The sequence below is a fragment of the Oncorhynchus kisutch genome, linkage group LG6 (assembly GCF_002021735.2).
Source record: "Oncorhynchus kisutch isolate 150728-3 linkage group LG6, Okis_V2, whole genome shotgun sequence".
NCBI classification, from domain to species: Eukaryota; Metazoa; Chordata; class Actinopteri; order Salmoniformes; family Salmonidae; genus Oncorhynchus; species Oncorhynchus kisutch.
In genome coordinates this window covers 13,907,748-13,926,675 of record NC_034179.2, presented here as the reverse complement: position 1 = coordinate 13,926,675, position 18,928 = coordinate 13,907,748, and the positions used below count along the sequence as shown (strand labels likewise).

The 18,928-nt window shown below is 45.9% G+C and overlaps 1 protein-coding gene across 17 annotated transcripts in view; it reads right to left on the bottom strand.

The window, feature by feature from the left end:
* The window catches only part of LOC109892349 (spermatid perinuclear RNA-binding protein), a 193,992-nt gene that overhangs the window by 32,379 nt on the left and 142,685 nt on the right, over positions 1–18,928 (bottom strand). For 12 of the 17 annotated variants that reach the window (XM_031826219.1, XM_031826231.1, XM_031826230.1 and 9 more), the window contains one exon: positions 6,717–6,879. In XM_031826219.1, the coding sequence (XP_031682079.1) occupies positions 6,717–6,879 (163 nt within the window). The remainder of the gene's footprint in view (positions 1–6,716; positions 6,880–18,928) is intronic. The other 5 variants (XM_031826236.1, XM_031826225.1, XM_031826229.1 and 2 more) reach the window with 1 other exon arrangement.

Below are 18,928 nucleotides of genomic sequence, written 5' to 3'. Positions count from 1 at the left end.
CAGTTTGTCTGTGATGTGTATGCCGAGGAACTTAAAACTTGCTACCCTCTCCACTACTGTTCCATTGATGTGTATAGGGGGGTGTTCCCTCTGCTGTTTCCTGAAGTCCACAATCATCTCCTTAGTTTTGTTGACGTTGAGTGTGAGGTTATTTTCCTGACACCACACTCCGAGGGCCCTCACCTCCTCCCTGTAGGCCGTCTCGTCGTTGTTGGTAATCAAGCCTACCACTGTTGTGTCGTCCGCAAACTTGATGATTGAGTTGGAGGGCTCAGAACGCACCCTTGTGGGGCCCCAGTGTTGAGGATCAGCGGGGAGGAGATGTTGTTGCCTACCCTCACCACCTGGGGGCGGCCCGTCAGGAAGTCCAGTACCCAGTTGCACAGGGCGGGGTCGAGACCCAGGGTCTCGAGCTTGATGACGAGCTTGGAGGGTACTATGGTGTTGAATGCCGAGCTGTAGTCGATGAACAGCATTCTCACATAGGTATTCCTCTTGTCCAGATGGGTTAGGGCAGTGTGCAGTGTGGTTGAGATTGCATCGTCTGTGGACCTATTTGGGCGGTAAGCAAATTGGAGTGGGTCTAGGGTGTCAGGTAGGGTGGAGGTGATATGGTCCTTGACTAGTCTCTCAAAGCACTTCATGATGACGGATGTGAGTGCTACGGGGCGGTAGTCGTTTAGCTCAGTTACCTTAGCTTTCTTGGGAACAGGAACAATGGTGGCCCTCTTGAAGCATGTGGGAACAGCAGACTGGTATAGGGATTGATTGAATATGTCCGTAAACACACCGGCCAGCTGGTCTGCGCATGCTCTGAGGGCGCGGCTGGGGATGCCGTCTGGGCCTGCAGCCTTGCGAGGGTTAACACGTTTAAATGTCTTACTCACCTCGGCTGCAGTGAAGGAGAGACCGCATGTTTTCGTTGCAGGCCGTGTCAGTGGCACTGTATTGTCCTCAAAGCGGGCAAAAAAGTTATTTAGTCTGCCTGGGAGCAAGACATCCTGGTCCGTGACTGGGCTGGATTTCTTCCTGTAGTCCGTGATTGACTGTAGACCCTGCCACATGCCTCTTGTGTCTGAGCCGTTGAATTGAGATTCTACTTTGTCTCTGTACTGACGCTTAGCTTGTTTGATAGCCTTGCGGAGGGAATAGCTGCACTGTTTGTGTTCGGTCATGTTACCAGACACCTTGCCCTGATTAAAAGCAGTGGTTCGCGCTTTCAGTTCCACACGAATGATGCCATCAATCCACGGTTTCTGGTTAGGGAATGTTTTAATCGTTGCTATGGGAACGACATCTTCAACGCACGTTCTAATGAACTCGCACACTGAATCAGCGTATTCGTCAATATTGTTATCTGACGCAATACGAAACATGTCCCAGTCCACGTGATGGAAGCAGTCTTGGAGTGTGGAGTCAGCTTGGTCGGACCAGCGTTGGACAGACCTCAGCGTGGGAGCCTCTTGTTTTAGTTTCTGTCTGTAGGCAGGGATCAACAAAATGGAGTCGTGGTCAGCTTTTCCGAAAGGGGGGCGGGGCAGGGCCTTATATGCGTCGCGGAAGTTAGAGTAACAATGATCCAAGGTTTTTCCACCCCTGGTTGCGCAATCGATATGCTGATAAAATTTAGGGAGTCTTGTTTTCAGATTAGCCTTGTTAAAATCCCCAGCTACAATGAATGCAGCCTCCGGATAAATCGTTTCCAGTTTGCAGAGAGTTAAATAAAGTTCGTTCAGAGCCATCGATGTGTCTGCTTGGGGGGGGATATATACGGCTGTGATTATAATCGAAGAGAATTCTCTTGGTAGATAATGCGGTCTACATTTGATTGTGAGGAATTCTAAATCCGGTGAACAGAAGGATTTGAGTTCCTGTATGTTTCTTTCATCACACCATGTCACGTTAGCCATAAGGCATACGCCCCCACCCCTCTTCTTACCAGAAAGATGTTTGTTTCTGTCGGCGCGATGCGTGGAGAAACCCGTTGGCTGCACCGCCTCGGATAGCGTCTCTCCAGTGAGCCATGTTTCCGTGAAGCAAAGAACGTTGCAGTCTCTGATGTCCCTCTGGAATGCTACCCATACTCGGATTTCATCGTCCTTGTTGTCAAGAGACTGGACATTGGCAAGAAGAATGCTAGGGAGTGGTGCACGGTGTGCCCGTCTCCGGAGTCTGACCAGAAGACCGCCTCGTTTCCCTCTTTTTCGGAGTCGTTTTTTTGGGTCGTTGCGTGGAATCCACTCCGTTGTCCTGTTTGTAAGGCAGAACACAGGATCCGCGTCGCGAAAAACATATTCTTGGTCGTACTGATGGTGAGTTGACGCTGATCTTATATTCAGTAGTTCTTCTCGACTGTATGTAATGAAACCTAAGATGACCTGGGGTACTAATGTAAGAAATAACACGTAAAAAAAGAAAAACTGCATAGTTTCCTAGGAACGCGAAGCGAGGCGGCCATCTCTGTCGGCGCCTGAAGTTATTAAGAAGTTATTATTAGAAAACCCTTTTGCAATTTTGTTAGCACAGCTGAAAACTGTTGTTCTGATTAAAGAAGCAATACAACTGGCCTTCTTTAGACTAGTTGAGTATCTGGAGCATCAGCATTTGTAGGTTCGATTACAGGCTCAAAATGACCAGAAACAAAGAACTTTCAGAAGAAACTCATCAGTTTATTCTTGTTCTGAGAAATGAAGGCTATTCCATGAAAGACATTGCCAAGAAACTTAAGATCTCGTACAACAATGTGTACTACTCCCTTCACAGAACAGCTCAAACTGCCTCTAACCAGAATAGAAAGAGGAGTGGGAGGCCCCAGTGCACAACTGAGCAAGAGGACAAGTACATTAAAGTGTCTAGTTTGAGAAACAGATGCCTCACAATTCCTCAAATGGCAGCTTCATTAAATAGTACCCACAAAACACCAGTCTCAACGTCAACAATGAAGAGGCAACTCCAGGATACTGGCCTTCTAGGCAGAGTTTGTCTGTCCAGTGTCTGTGTTCCTTTGCCCATCTTAATCTTACATTTTTATTGGCCAGTCTGAGATATGGCGTTTTCTCTGCCTAGAAGGCCAGTATTTCCGGAGTTGCCTCGACACTGTTGACGAAGAGACTCGTGTTTTGCCGGTACTATTTAATGAAGCTTCCTGACTGATGTCTTGAGATGTTGCTTCAATATATCAACCTAATTTTCCTTCCACATGATGCCATCTATTTTGTGAATTGCACCAGTCCCTCCTGCAGCAAAGCATCCCCACAACATGATGCTGTCACCCCCGTGCTTCACGGTTGGGATGGTGTTCTTCGGCTTGCAAGCCTCCCCCTTTTCATCCAAACATAATGATGGTCACTATGGCCAAACAGTTCTATTTTTGTTCCATCAGACCAGAGGACATTTCTCCAAAAAGTACGATCTTTGTCCTCATGTGCAGTTGCAAACCGTAGTCTGGCTATTTTATGGCGGTTTTAGAGCAGTGCCTTATTCCTTGCTGAGCGGCCTTTCAGGTTATGTTATGTCGATATAGGACTTGTTTAAATGTGGATATAGATACATTTGTACCTGTTTCCTCAAGCATCTTCACAAGGTCCTTTGCTGTTGTTCTGTGATTGATTTGCACTTTTCGCACCAAAGTACGTTCATCTTTAGGAGACAGAACACGTCTCCTTCCTGAGCAGTATGACGGCTGTGTGGTCCCTTGGTGTTTATACTTGTGTACTATTGTTTGTACAGATGAATGCGGTACCTTCAGGCGTTTGGATATTGCTCCCAAGGATGAACCAGACTTGTGGAGGTCTACAATTTTTTTCTGAGGTCTTGGCTGATTTCTTTTGATTTTCCCATGATATTAAGCAAAGAGGCACCTAGTTTGAAGGTAGGCCTTGAAATACATCTACAGGTACACCTCCAATTGACTCAAATTAGGTCAATTAGCCTATCCGAAGCCATGACATAATTTTATGGAATTTTCCAAGCTGTTTAAAGGCACAGTCAACGTAGTGTATGTAAACTTCTGACCCACTGGAATTGTGATAGTGAATTATAAGTGAATTATAAGTGAAATAATTTGTCTGTAAACAATTGCTGGAAAAATTACTTGTGTTACGCACAAGTAGATGTCCTAACAGACTTGCCAAAACTATTGTTTGTTAACAAGAAATTTGTGGATTGGTTGACTCCAACCTAAGTGTACGTAAACTTCTGACTTCAACTATATCTTTTATTTTTTTATCCACAGATTGTGAGTCAATATAACTAGTGTTATATTATTTATTGACTGACTATGGGCTTTTATTTTAAGTGAATTCCTGAACCTGTGACCAGAAACAAGCTACATAGGCAACATGTATTCATGGTATTGCCCCTATCTATCTTTATAGAATTTAAAGCAGAAGTGCATTCATATCTATCATTCTATTTAAATGGCCTTGATGAGTAACAGTCTGTCTCAGAAGAAGCCCCTCCCACTCCCTTCCCTCACCAGCCAGCCACACCAAGTGCTCGCTAGTGATCTGGTGCCACATTCGGATGTAAATGGACTGGCTCTCCCTTCCCTCACCAGCCAGCCACACCAAGTGCTCACTAGTGATCTGGTGCCACATTCAGATGTAAATGGACTGGCTCTCCCTTCCCTCACCAGCCAGCCACACCAAGTGCTCGCTAGTGATCTGGTGCCACATTCGGATGTAAATGGACTGGCTCTCCCTTCCCTCACCAGCCAGCCACACCAAGTGCTCACTAGTGATCTGGTGCCACATTCAGATGTAAATGGACTGGCTCTCCCTTCCCTCACCAGCCAGCCACACCAAGTGCTCGCTAGTGATCTGGTGCCACATTCAGATGTAAATGGACTGGCTCTCAATGCAGCGTGTCATCCAGAGTGGGCAACATTAAACCCTTGAAATGGTCATGGTCTTTCAGCTGAGTACAGACAGAACTAGGACTGATGGTCGGTTCATAGACATTACCATCCAAAGTGGCAAGGCACGACAGGCGATTTTACACCCTTAGAGCTAAATGTATGTTGAGACCAAACCAATCACATTGTTTCCATCTTCATGTCAATCATGCCTCACTTTCTAATCAATGCAACGGTATTCGACCCTGGAAATGTCTGTGTTCTATCAGCTGTGTACAGGCTGTGTACACTGAAGACACACTGTGTACAGCCAGCAGCCTGGGTGCAGCCTGGGTTCAGTCTGCTGTGTAATATTGAGCCGTTCCTCACTGGGACAGGGTCCTTGACCCGTCTGTCTCTCGCTAGAAAAACGTTGGGTACGAGAGGGGCTTGTCGTTCACTGTGATCTACAGCCGTACCCGTATCAACTCTTATTTAGACCTTACTCTCGAGCAGGATGGAACGGGAACACGATGGATGGCTCCGGTATTGATTTGTCGGGTCTAGATTCCCTCCCCCCACCCTTTGAAATTTGAATTTTGTTTCCTTTCGGAATTGACTGGATTTGAACCCCATCTCTGTCTCTCATCCTGCTTAGTCAGGGTTAGTGATGGCCTGTTTAGTTAGCCCTGCAGCTGTTTAGTTAGCCCTGCAGCTGTTTAGTTAGCCCTGCAGCTGTTTAGTTAGCCCTGCAACTGTTTAGTTAGCCCTGCAACTGTTTAGTTAGCCCTGCAACTGTTCAGTTAGCCCTGCAACTGTTTACTTAGCCCCGCAGCTGTGTTTACTTAGCCCCGCAGCTGTGTTTACTTAGCCCCGCAGCTGTGTTTACTTAGCCCCGCAGCTGTGTTTACTTAGCACCGCAGCTGTTTCGTTAGCACCGCAGCTGTTTCGTTAGCACCGCAGCTGTGTTCAGTTAGCCCCGCAGCTGTCTTCAGTTAGCCCCGCAGCTGTCTTCAGTTAGCCCCGCAGCTGTGTTTAATTAGCCCCGCAGCTGTGATTCGTTAGCCTCGCAGCTGTGTTTAGTTAGCCCTGCAGCTGTGTTTAATTAGCCCCGCAGCTGTGATTCGTTAGCCTCGCAGCTGTGTTTAGTTAGCCCTGCAGCTGTGTTTAGTTAGCCCTCTAGCTGTGTTTAGTTAGCCCTCTAGCTGTGTTTAGTTAGCCCTGCAGCTGTGTTTAGTTAGCCCTCTAGCTGTGTTTAGTTAGCCCTCTAGCTGTGTTTAGTTAGCCCTGCAGCTGTGTTTAGTTAGCCCTGCAGCTGTGTTTAGTTAGCCCTGCAGCTGTGTTTAGTTAGCCCTGCAGCTGTGTTTAGTTAGCCCTGACAAAGAGGCCCAAGGATGTTTTACAGGCCAATGTAGCCAAGCTGTTGACAACATTACAAGCTACAGGGCAGCATAGTAGGGTGAAGAATCACTATGGCCGCCACTAAACATCTACCACTTTTCTTTTGGCTTGCAGGAAGACATGTTAATACCGATTTGAGACTACATGAGCCCTGAGCCTTATATGGCCCAGACTGTGTGCGTGCACCTGTCTATTTGGTTTGAACAAGAACTAGTGTCTTATGCATGTATTGTCTCCCCAAGGTGGAGGAATACAGGCACAGGGAGGAGCAGGGAACATGGATATATTCACTGATCAAGCTTACTGTGTCCCAGAGGAGCGCTGCTAACAACACTGCTGTTGCTCGACACACCCCCCCCTTTGAATTCCTCTTCCCCCTACCCCCATTTCACCACCTCAGTTGGAGGGGGGAGGAAGAGACAACAGACAAACATAAACAGGAAAACAGCAGCTAGGTTTTACAAAGACATGTGTGTGGTACCTTGTTCATCCCTGGTACCTTGTTCATCCGTGTCGCTGTCTTCTCTCATCTGTGGAGAGCTGAGGGTGACCTTCAGGGTGAGTTTGGGCTCTGTCGTGCAACACACCAAAATGGCCGCCTCTGGCACGCATCGGTGCACCTCGTACTTCTCCTCTGTTAGCTTCTATTAGGGGTCAGAATTCAATCACAGAGGTGAAGGGTTAAAGGTCATAGCCAGAATAAACTGTACTTGAACGTTGACTGGGTCATTACGATCTCAGCTGGTCTCAGTCCAGGCGGTGAAAGCCGTTAAGAGCAAACCCATTCACCAACACTACACAAACACTTGTGCGTGCACTCACATACTACGTGCAGACACTTACGGGCACACACACACACATCCACTCACAGACAATGCATTTACAAAACAGATTATAAGAAGAGAGAGGGGGAGAACAAAAGATAAATAAAAAAGCGTGATTGATGTGGAGGCTGAAAGCTAGTTCTGACATGGAGGCTGAAAGCTAGTTCTGACATGGAGGCTGAAAGCTAGTTCTGACATGGAGGCTGAAAGCTAGTTCTGACATGGAGGCTGAAAGCTAGTTCTGACATGGAGGCTGAAAGCTAGTTCTGACATGGAGGCTGAAAGCTAGTTCTGGTGTGGAGGCTGAAAGCTAGTTCTGACATGGAGGCTGAAAGCTAGTTCTGACATGGAGGCTGAAAGCTAGTTCTGACATGGAGGCTGAAAGCTAGTTCTGACATGGAGGCTGAAAGCTAGTTCTGACATGGAGGCTGAAAGCTAGTTCTGACATGGAGGCTGAAAGCTAGTTCTGACATGGAGGCTGAAAGCTAGTTCTGACATGGAGGCTGAAAGCTAGTTCTGGTGTGGAGGCTGAAAGCTAGTTCTGGTGTGGAGGCTGAAAGCTAGTTCTGACGTGGAGGCTGAAAGCTAGTTCTGACGTGGAGGCTGAAAGCTAGTTCTGACGTGGAGGCTGAAAGCTAGTTCTGACGTGGAGGCTGAAAGCTAGTTCTGACGTGGAGGCTGAAAGCTAGTTCTGACGTGGAGGCTGAAAGCTAGTTGTGACGTGGAGGCTGAAAGCTAGTTCTGACATGGAGGCTGAAAGCTAGTTCTGACATGGAGGGTGAAAGCTAGTTCTGACGTGGAGGCTGAAAGCTAGTTCTGACGTGGAGGCTGAAAGCTAGTTCTGACGTGGAGGCTGAAAGCTAGTTCTGACGTGGAGGCTGAAAGCTAGTTCTGACGTGGAGGCTGAAAGCTAGTTCTGACGTGGAGGCTGAAAGCTAGTTCTGACGTGGAGGCTGAAAGCTAGTTCTGACGTGGAGGCTGAAAGCTAGTTCTGACGTGGAGGCTGAAAGCTAGTTCTGACGTGGAGGCTGAAAGCTAGTTCTGACGTGGAGGCTGAAAGCTAGTTCTGACGTGGAGGCTAAAAGCTAGTTCTGACGTGGAGGCTGAAAGCTAGTTCTGACGTGGAGGCTGAAAGCTAGTTCTGACGTGGAGGCTGAAAGCTAGTTCTGACGTGGAGGCTGAAAGCTAGTTCTGACGTGGAGGCTGAAAGCTAGCTCGTGGCGTGGAGGCTGGAGGCTGAAAGCTAGCTCTTTATGGTGTATCCTAGTGTATTCAATCTCTCTCTAGGCTGTATCCTAGTGTATTCAGTCTCCCTCTAGGCTGTATCCTAGTGTATTCAGTCTCTATTTATGCTGTATCCTAGTGTATTCAGTCTCTCTCTAGGCTGTATCCGAGTGTATTCAATCTCTCTCTAGGCTGTATCCTAGTGTATTCAGTCTCTATTTATGCTGTATCCTAGTGTATTCAATCTCTCTCTAGGCTGTATCCTAGTGTATTCAGTCTCCCTCTAGGCTGTATCCTAGTGTATTCAGTCTCCCTCTAGGCTGTATCCTAGTGTATTCAGTCTCTCTCTAGGCTGTATCCTAGAGTATTCAGTCTCTCTCTAGGCTGTATCCTAGTGTATTCAGTCTCTATTTATGCTGTATCCTAGTGTATTCAGTCTCCCTCTAGGCTGTATCCTAGTGTATCCAGTCTCTCTCTAGGCTGTATCCTAGTGTATCCAGTCTCTATTTATGCTGTATCCTAGTGTATCCAGTCTCTATTTATGCTGTATCCTAGTGTATTCAATCTCTCTCTAGGCTGTATCCTATAGTATTCAGTCTCTCTCTAGGCTGCATCCTAGTGTATTCAGTCTCTCTCTAGGCTGTATCCTAGTGTATTTAGTCCCCCTCTAGGCTGTAATCTAGTGCATTCAGTCTCTCTCTAGGCTGTATCCTAGTGTATTCAGTCTCTCCCTAGGCTGTATCCTAGTGTATTCAGTCTCTCTCTAGGCTGTATCCTAGTGTATTCAGTCTCCCTCTAGGCTGTATCCTAGTGTATTCAGTCTCCCTCTAGGCTGTATCCTAGTGTATTCAGTCTCCCTCTAGGCTGTATCCTAGTGTATTCAGTCTCTCTCTAGGCTGTATCCTAGTGTATTCAGTCTCCCTCTAGGCTGTATCCTAGTGTATACAGTCTCGCTCTAGGCTGTATCCTAGTGTATTCAGTCTCCCTCTAGGCTGTATCCTAGTGTATACAGTCTCGCTCTAGGCTGTATCCTAGTGTATCCAGTCTCCCTCTAGGCTGTATCCTAGTGTATCCAGTCTCTCTCTAGGCTGTATCCTAGTGTATTCAGTCTCCCTCTAGGCTGTATCCTAGTGTATTCAGTCTCCCTCTAGGCTGTATCCTAGTGTATCCAGTCTCTATTTATGCTGTATCCTAGTGTATTCAGTCTCCCTCTAGGCTGTATCCTAGTGTATTCAGTCTCTCTCTAGGCGGTATCCTAGTGTATTCAGTCTCCCTCTAGGCGGTATCCTAGTGTATTCAGTCTCCCTCTAGGCTGTATCCTAGTGTATTCAGTCTCCCTCTAGGCGGTATCCTAGTGTATTCAGTCTCTCTCTAGGCTGTATCCTAGTGTATTCAGTCTCCCTCTAGGCTGTATCCTAGTGTATTCAGTCTCCCTCTAGGCTGTATCCTAGTGTATTCAGTCTCCCTCTAGGCTGTATCCTAGTGTATTCAGTCTCTCTATTTATGCTGTATCCTAGTGTATTCAGTCTCTATTTATGCTGTATCCTAGTGTATCCAGTCTCTATTTATGCTGTATCCTAGTGTATCCAGTCTCTCTCTAGGCTGTATCCTAGTGTATTCAGTCTCTCTCTAGGCTGTATCCTAGTGTATCCAGTCTCTATTTATGCTGTATCCTAGTGTATTCAGTCTCTCTCTAGGCTGTATCCTAGTGTATTCAGTCTATCTCTAGGCTGTATCCTAGTGTATTCAGTCTCCCTCTAGGCGGTATCCTAGTGTATTCAGTCTCCCTCTAGGCTGTATCCTACTGTATTCAGTCTCCCTCTAGGCTGTATCCTAGTGTATTCAGTCTCTCCCTAGGCTGTATCCTAGTGTATTCAGTCTCTCTCTAGGCTGTATCCTAGTGTATTCAGTCTCCCTCTAGGCTGTATCCTAGTGTATTCAGTCTCCCTCTAGGCTGTATCCTAGTGTATTCAGTCTCCCTCTAGGCTGTATCCTAGTGTATTCAGTCTCTATTTATGCTGTATCCTAGTGTATTCAGTCTCTCTCTAGGCTGTATCCGAGTGTATTCAATCTCTCTCTAGGCTGTATCCTAGTGTATTCAGTCTCTATTTATGCTGTATCCTAGTGTATTCAATCTCTCTCTAGGCTGTATCCTAGTGTATTCAGTCTCCCTCTAGGCTGTATCCTAGTGTATTCAGTCTCCCTCTAGGCTGTATCCTAGTGTATTCAGTCTCTCTCTAGGCTGTATCCTAGAGTATTCAGTCTCTCTCTAGGCTGTATCCTAGTGTATTCAGTCTCTATTTATGCTGTATCCTAGTGTATTCAGTCTCCCTCTAGGCTGTATCCTAGTGTATCCAGTCTCTCTCTAGGCTGTATCCTAGTGTATCCAGTCTCTATTTATGCTGTATCCTAGTGTATCCAGTCTCTATTTATGCTGTATCCTAGTGTATTCAATCTCTCTCTAGGCTGTATCCTATAGTATTCAGTCTCTCTCTAGGCTGCATCCTAGTGTATTCAGTCTCTCTCTAGGCTGTATCCTAGTGTATTTAGTCCCCCTCTAGGCTGTAATCTAGTGCATTCAGTCTCTCTCTAGGCTGTATCCTAGTGTATTCAGTCTCTCCCTAGGCTGTATCCTAGTGTATTCAGTCTCTCTCTAGGCTGTATCCTAGTGTATTCAGTCTCCCTCTAGGCTGTATCCTAGTGTATTCAGTCTCCCTCTAGGCTGTATCCTAGTGTATTCAGTCTCCCTCTAGGCTGTATCCTAGTGTATTCAGTCTCTCTCTAGGCTGTATCCTAGTGTATTCAGTCTCCCTCTAGGCTGTATCCTAGTGTATACAGTCTCGCTCTAGGCTGTATCCTAGTGTATTCAGTCTCCCTCTAGGCTGTATCCTAGTGTATACAGTCTCGCTCTAGGCTGTATCCTAGTGTATCCAGTCTCCCTCTAGGCTGTATCCTAGTGTATCCAGTCTCTCTCTAGGCTGTATCCTAGTGTATTCAGTCTCCCTCTAGGCTGTATCCTAGTGTATTCAGTCTCCCTCTAGGCTGTATCCTAGTGTATCCAGTCTCTATTTATGCTGTATCCTAGTGTATTCAGTCTCCCTCTAGGCTGTATCCTAGTGTATTCAGTCTCTCTCTAGGCGGTATCCTAGTGTATTCAGTCTCCCTCTAGGCGGTATCCTAGTGTATTCAGTCTCCCTCTAGGCTGTATCCTAGTGTATTCAGTCTCCCTCTAGGCGGTATCCTAGTGTATTCAGTCTCTCTCTAGGCTGTATCCTAGTGTATTCAGTCTCCCTCTAGGCTGTATCCTAGTGTATTCAGTCTCCCTCTAGGCTGTATCCTAGTGTATTCAGTCTCCCTCTAGGCTGTATCCTAGTGTATTCAGTCTCTCTATTTATGCTGTATCCTAGTGTATTCAGTCTCTATTTATGCTGTATCCTAGTGTATCCAGTCTCTATTTATGCTGTATCCTAGTGTATCCAGTCTCTCTCTAGGCTGTATCCTAGTGTATTCAGTCTCTCTCTAGGCTGTATCCTAGTGTATCCAGTCTCTATTTATGCTGTATCCTAGTGTATTCAGTCTCTCTCTAGGCTGTATCCTAGTGTATTCAGTCTATCTCTAGGCTGTATCCTAGTGTATTCAGTCTCCCTCTAGGCGGTATCCTAGTGTATTCAGTCTCCCTCTAGGCTGTATCCTACTGTATTCAGTCTCCCTCTAGGCTGTATCCTAGTGTATTCAGTCTCTCCCTAGGCTGTATCCTAGTGTATTCAGTCTCTCTCTAGGCTGTATCCTAGTGTATTCAGTCTCCCTCTAGGCTGTATCCTAGTGTATTCAGTCTCCCTCTAGGCTGTATCCTAGTGTATTCAGTCTCCCTCTAGGCTGTATCCTAGTGTATTCAGTCTCTCTCTAGGCTGTATCCTAGTGTATTCAGTCTCCCTCTAGGCTGTATCCTAGTGTATACAGTCTCGCTCTAGGCTGTATCCTAGTGTATTCAGTCTCCCTCTAGGCTGTATCCTAGTGTATACAGTCTCGCTCTAGGCTGTATCCTAGTGTATCCAGTCTCCCTCTAGGCTGTATCCTAGTGTATCCAGTCTCTCTCTAGGCTGTATCCTAGTGTATTCAGTCTCCCTCTAGGCTGTATCCTAGTGTATTCAGTCTCCCTCTAGGCTGTATCCTAGTGTATCCAGTCTCTATTTATGCTGTATCCTAGTGTATTCAGTCTCCCTCTAGGCTGTATCCTAGTGTATTCAGTCTCTCTCTAGGCGGTATCCTAGTGTATTCAGTCTCCCTCTAGGCGGTATCCTAGTGTATTCAGTCTCCCTCTAGGCTGTATCCTAGTGTATTCAGTCTCCCTCTAGGCGGTATCCTAGTGTATTCAGTCTCTCTCTAGGCTGTATCCTAGTGTATTCAGTCTCCCTCTAGGCTGTATCCTAGTGTATTCAGTCTCCCTCTAGGCTGTATCCTAGTGTATTCAGTCTCCCTCTAGGCTGTATCCTAGTGTATTCAGTCTCTCTATTTATGCTGTATCCTAGTGTATTCAGTCTCTATTTATGCTGTATCCTAGTGTATCCAGTCTCTATTTATGCTGTATCCTAGTGTATCCAGTCTCTCTCTAGGCTGTATCCTAGTGTATTCAGTCTCTCTCTAGGCTGTATCCTAGTGTATCCAGTCTCTATTTATGCTGTATCCTAGTGTATTCAGTCTCTCTCTAGGCTGTATCCTAGTGTATTCAGTCTATCTCTAGGCTGTATCCTAGTGTATTCAGTCTCCCTCTAGGCGGTATCCTAGTGTATTCAGTCTCCCTCTAGGCTGTATCCTACTGTATTCAGTCTCCCTCTAGGCTGTATCCTAGTGTATTCAGTCTCCCTCTAGGCTGTATCCTAGTGTATTCAGTCTCTCTCTAGGCTGTATCCTAGTGTATTCAGTCTCCCTCCAGGCTGTATCCTAGTGTATTCAGCCTCCCTCTAGGCTGTATCCTAGTGTATCCAGTCTCTATTTATGCTGTATCCTAGTGTATTCAGTCTCTCTCTAGGCTGTATCCTAGTGTATTCAGTCTCTTTCTAGGCTGTATCCTAGTGTATTCAGTCTCTCTCTAGGCTGTATCCTAGTGTATTCAGTCTCTCTCTAGGCTGTATCCTAGTGTATTCAGTCTCTCCCTAGGCTGTATCCTAGTGTATCCAGTCTCTCTCTAGGCTGTATCCTAGTGTATCCAGTCTCTCTCTAGGCTGTATCCTAGTGTATTCAGTCTCTCTCTTTATGCTGTATCCTAGTGTATTCAGTCTCCCTCTAGGCGGTATCCTAGTGTATTCAGTCTCCCTCTAGGCTGTATCCTAGTGTATTCAGTCTCCCTCTAGGCTGTATCCTAGTGTATTCAGTCTCCCTCTAGGCTGTATCCTAGTGTATTCAGTCTCCCTCTAGGCTGTATCCTAGTGTATTCAGTCTCCCTCTAGGCTGTATCCTAGTGTATTCAGTCTCTCTCTAGGCTGTATCCTAGTGTATTCAGTCTCTCTCTAGGCTGTATCCTAGTGTATTCAGTCTCTCTCTAGGCTGTATCCTAGTGTATTCAGTCTCTCTCTAGGCTGTCTCCTAGTGTATTCAGTCTCTCTCTAGGCTGTATCCTAGTGTATTCAGTCTCTCTCTAGGCTGTATCCTAGTGTATTCAGTCTCTCTCTAGGCTGTATCCTAGTGTATTCAGTCTCTCTCTAGGCTGTATCCTAGTGTATTCAGTCTCTCTCTAGGCTGTATCCTAGTGTATTCTGTCTCTCTCTAGGCTGTATCCTAGTGTATTCAGTCTCTCTCTAGGCTGTATCCTAGTGTATTCAGTCTCTCTCTAGGCTGTATCCTAGTGTATTCAGTCTCTCTCTAGGCTGTATCCTAGTGTATTCAGTCTCCCTCTAGGCTGTATCCTAGTGTATTCAGTCTCCCTCTAGGCTGTATCCTAGTGTATTCAGTCTCCCTCTAGGCTGTATCCTAGTGTATTCAGTCTCCCTCTAGGCTGTATCCTAGTGTATTCAGTCTCTCTCTTTATGCTGTATCCTAGTGTATTCAGTCTCCCTCTAGGCTGTATCCTAGTGTATTCAGTCTCCCTCTAGGCTGTATCCTAGTGTATTCAGTCTCCCTCTAGGCTGTATCCTAGTGTATTCAGTCTCCCTCTAGGCTGTATCCTAGTGTATTCAGTCTCTCTCTAGGCTGTATCCTAGTGTATTCAGTCTCTCTCTAGGCTGTATCCTAGTGTATTCAGTCTCCCTCTAGGCTGTATCCTAGTGTATTCAGTCTCCCTCTAGGCTGTATCCTAGTGTATTCAGTCTCCCTCTAGGCTGTATCCTAGTGTATTCAGTCTCTCTCTTTATGCTGTATCCTAGTGTATTCAGTCTATCTCTAGGCTGTATCCTAGTGTATTCAGTCTCCCTCTAGGCTGTATCCTAGTGTATTCAGTCTCTCTCTAGGCTGTATCCTAGTGTATTCAGTCTCCCTCTAGGCTGTATCCTAGTGTATTCAGTCTCTCTCTAGGCTGTATCCTAGTGTATTCAGTCTCCCTCTAGGCTGTATCCTAGTGTATTCAGTCTCCCTCTAGGCTGTATCCTAGTGTATTCAGTCTCTCTCTTTATGCTGTATCCTAGTGTATTCAGTCTCTCTCTAGGCTGTATCCTAGTGTATTCAGTCTCCCTCTAGGCTGTATCCTAGTGTATTCAGTCTCTCTTTATGCTGTATCCTAGTGTATTCAGTCTCTCTCTAGGCTGTATCCTAGTGTATTCAGTCTCTCTCTAGGCTGTATCCTAGTGTATTCAGTCTCTCTCTAGGCTGTATCCTAGTGTATTCAGTCTCTCTCTAGGCTGTATCCTAGTGTATTCAGTCTCTCTTTAGGCTGTATCCTAGTGTATTCAGTCTCTCTCTAGGCTGTATCCTAGTGTATTCAGTCTCTCTCTAGGCTGTATCCTAGTGTATTCAGTCTCTCTCTAGGCTGTATCCTAGTGTATTCAGTCTCTCTCTAGGCTGTATCCTAGTGTATTCAGTCTCTCTCTAGGCTGTATCCTAGTGTATTCAGTCTCTCTCTAGGCTGTATCCTAGTGTATTCAGTCTCTCTCTAGGCTGTATCCTAGTGTATTCAGTCTCCCTCTAGGCTGTATCCTAGTGTATTCAGTCTCTCTCTTTATGCTGTATCCTAGTGTATTCAGTCTCTCTCTTATGCTGTATCCTAGTGTATTCAGTCTATCTCTAGGCTGTATCCTAGTGTATTCAGTCTCTCTCTAGGCTGTATCCTAGTGTATTCAGTCTCTCTCTAGGCTGTATCCTAGTGTATTCAGTCTCTCTCTAGGCTGTATCCTAGTGTATTCAGTCTCTCTCTAGGCTGTATCCTAGTGTATTCAGTCTCTCTCTAGGCTGTATCCTAGTGTATTCAGTCTCCCTCTAGGCTGTATCCTAGTGTATTCAGTCTCCCTCTAGGCTGTATCCTAGTGTATTCAGTCTCTCTCTTTATGCTGTATCCTAGTGTATTCAGTCTCTCTCTAGGCTGTATCCTAGTGTATTCAGTCTCCCTCTAGGCTGTATCCTAGTGTATTCAGTCTCTCTTTATGCTGTATCCTAGTGTATTCAGTCTCTCTCTAGGCTGTATCCTAGTGTATTCAGTCTCTCTCTAGGCTGTATCCTAGTGTATTCAGTCTCTCTCTAGGCTGTATCCTAGTGTATTCAGTCTCTCTCTAGGCTGTATCCTAGTGTATTCAGTCTCTCTCTAGGCTGTATCCTAGTGTATTCAGTCTCTCTCTAGGCTGTATCCTAGTGTATTCAGTCTCTCTCTAGGCTGTATCCTAGTGTATTCAGTCTCTCTCTAGGCTGTATCCTAGTGTATTCAGTCTCTCTCTAGGCTGTATCCTAGTGTATTCAGTCTCTCTCTAGGCTGTATCCTAGTGTATTCAGTCTCTCTCTAGGCTGTATCCTAGTGTATTCAGTCTCTCTCTAGGCTGTATCCTAGTGTATTCAGTCTCTCTCTAGGCTGTATCCTAGTGTATTCAGTCTCTCTCTAGGCTGTATCCTAGTGTATTCAGTCTCTCTCTAGGCTGTATCCTAGTGTATTCAGTCTCCCTCTAGGCTGTATCCTAGTGTATTCAGTCTCTCTCTTTATGCTGTATCCTAGTGTATTCAGTCTCTCTCTTTATGCTGTATCCTAGTGTATTCAGTCTATCTCTAGGCTGTATCCTAGTGTATTCAGTCTCTCTCTAGGCTGTATCCTAGTGTATTCAGTCTCTCTCTAGGCTGTATCCTAGTGTATTCAGTCTCTCTCTAGGCTGTATCCTAGTGTATTCAGTCTCTCTCTAGGCTGTATCCTAGTGTATTCAGTCTCTCTCTAGGCTGTATCCTAGTGTATTCAGTCTCCCTCTAGGCTGTATCCTAGTGTATTCAGTCTCTCTCTTTATGCTGTATCCTAGTGTATTCAGTCTCTCTCTTTATGCTGTATCCTAGTGTATTCAGTCTATCTCTAGGCTGTATCCTAGTGTATTCAGTCTCCCTCTAGGCTGTATCCTAGTGTATTCAGTCTCTCTCTAGGCTGTATCCTAGTGTATTCAGTCTCCCTCTAGGCTGGATCCTAGTGCATTCAGTCTCTCTCTAGGCTGTATCCTAGTGTATTCAGTCTCCCTCTAGGCTGTATCCTAGTGTATTCAGTCTCCCTCTAGGCTGTATCCTAGTGTATTCAGTCTCTCTCTTTATGCTGTATCCTAGTGTATTCAGTCTCTCTCTATGCTGTATCCTAGTGTATTCAGTCTCCCTCTAGGCTGTATCCTAGTGTATTCAGTCTCTCTTTGTGCTGTATCCTAGTGTATTCAGTCTCTCTCTAGGCTGTATCCTAGTGTATTCAGTCTCTCTTTATGCTGTATCCTAGTGTATTCAGTCTCTCTCTAGGCTGTATCCTAGTGTATTCAGTCTCCCTCTAGGCTGTATCCTAGTGTATTCAGTCTCTCTCTTTATGCTGTATCCTAGTGTATTCAGTCTCCCTCTAGGCTGTATCCTAGTGTATTCAGTCTCCCTCTAGGCTGTATCCTAGTGTATTCAGTCTCCCTCTAGGCTGTATCCTAGTGTATTCAGTCTCCCTCTAGGCTGTATCCTAGTGTATTCAGTCTCCCTCTAGGCTGTATCCTAGTGTATTCAGTCTCCCTCTAGGCTGTATCCTAGTGTATTCAGTCTCCCTCTAGGCTGTATCCTAGTGTATTCAGTCTCCCTCTAGGCTGTATCCTAGTGTATTCAGTCTCTCTCTAGGCTGTATCCTAGTGTATTCAGTCTCCCTCTAGGCGGTATCCTAGTGTATTCCGTCTCTCTCTAGGCTGTATCCTAGTGTATTCAGTCTCTCTCTAGGCTGTATCCTAGTGTATTCAGCCTCCCTCTAGGCTGTATCCTAGTGTATTCAGCCTCCCTCTAGGCTGTATCCTAGTGTATTCAGCCTCCCTCTAGGCTGTATCCTAGTGTATTCAGTCTCCCTCTAGGCTGTATCCTAGTGTATTCAGTCTTTCTCGCTTGGCTGGAGCCAGTGGGTTTGTCGGTGAATATGAAGCGAGGGCCAGCTGACTTGGCATACAGGTCGCAATGGTGGGTAGTATATGGGGCTTTGGTGACAAAACTGATGGCACTGCGATAGACTGCATCCAATTTGCTGAGTAGAGTGTTGGAGGCTATTTTGTAAATGACATCGCCGAAGTCAAGGATCGGCAGGATAGTCAGTTTTACAAGGGTATGTTTAGCAGCATGAGTGAAGGAGGCTTTGTTGCGAAATTGGAAGCCGATTCTAGATTTCATTTTGGATTGGAGATGCTTAATATGAGTCTGGAAGGAGAGTTTACAGTCTAGCCAGACACCTAGGTACTTATAGATGTCCGCATATTCTAAGTCAGAACTGTCCAGAGTAGTGATGCTAGGCATCGAAGCTCGTTTGGAGGTTTGTTAACACCGTGTCCAAAGAAGGGCCAGATGTATACAGAATGGTGTCGTCTGTGTAGAGGTGGATCAGGAAATCACCCGCAGCAAAAGCGACATCATTGATATATACAGAGAAAAGAGTCGGCCTGAGAATTGAACCCTGTGGCACCCCCATAGAGACTGCCAGAGGTCCGGACAACAGGCCCTCCGATTTGACACACTGAATTCTATCTGAGAAGTAGTTTGTAAACCAGGCGAGGCAGTCATTAGAGAAACCATGGCTGTTGAGTCTGATGATAAGAATACAGTGATTGACCGAGTCGATGGCCAGGTCGATGAAGACGGCTGCACAGCACTGTTTTTAATCGATGGCGGTTATCATATCGTTTAGGACCTTGAGCGTGGCTGAGGTGCACCCCTGACCAGCTCGGAAACCGGATTGCATAGCTGAGAAGGTACGGTGGGATTCGAGATGGTCAGTGATCTGTTTATTAACTTGGCTTTCGAAGACTTTAGAAAGGCAGGGCAGGATGGATATAGGTCTGTAACAGTTTGGGTCTAGAGGCAGGACAGGATGGATATAGGTCTGTAACAGTTTGGGTCTAGAGGCAGGGCAGGATGGATATAGGTCTGTAACAGTTTGGGTCTAGAGGCAGGGCAGGATGGATATAGGTCTGTAACAGTTTGGGTCTAGAGGCAGGGCAGGATGGATATAGGTCTGTAACAGTTTGGGTCTAGAGGCAGG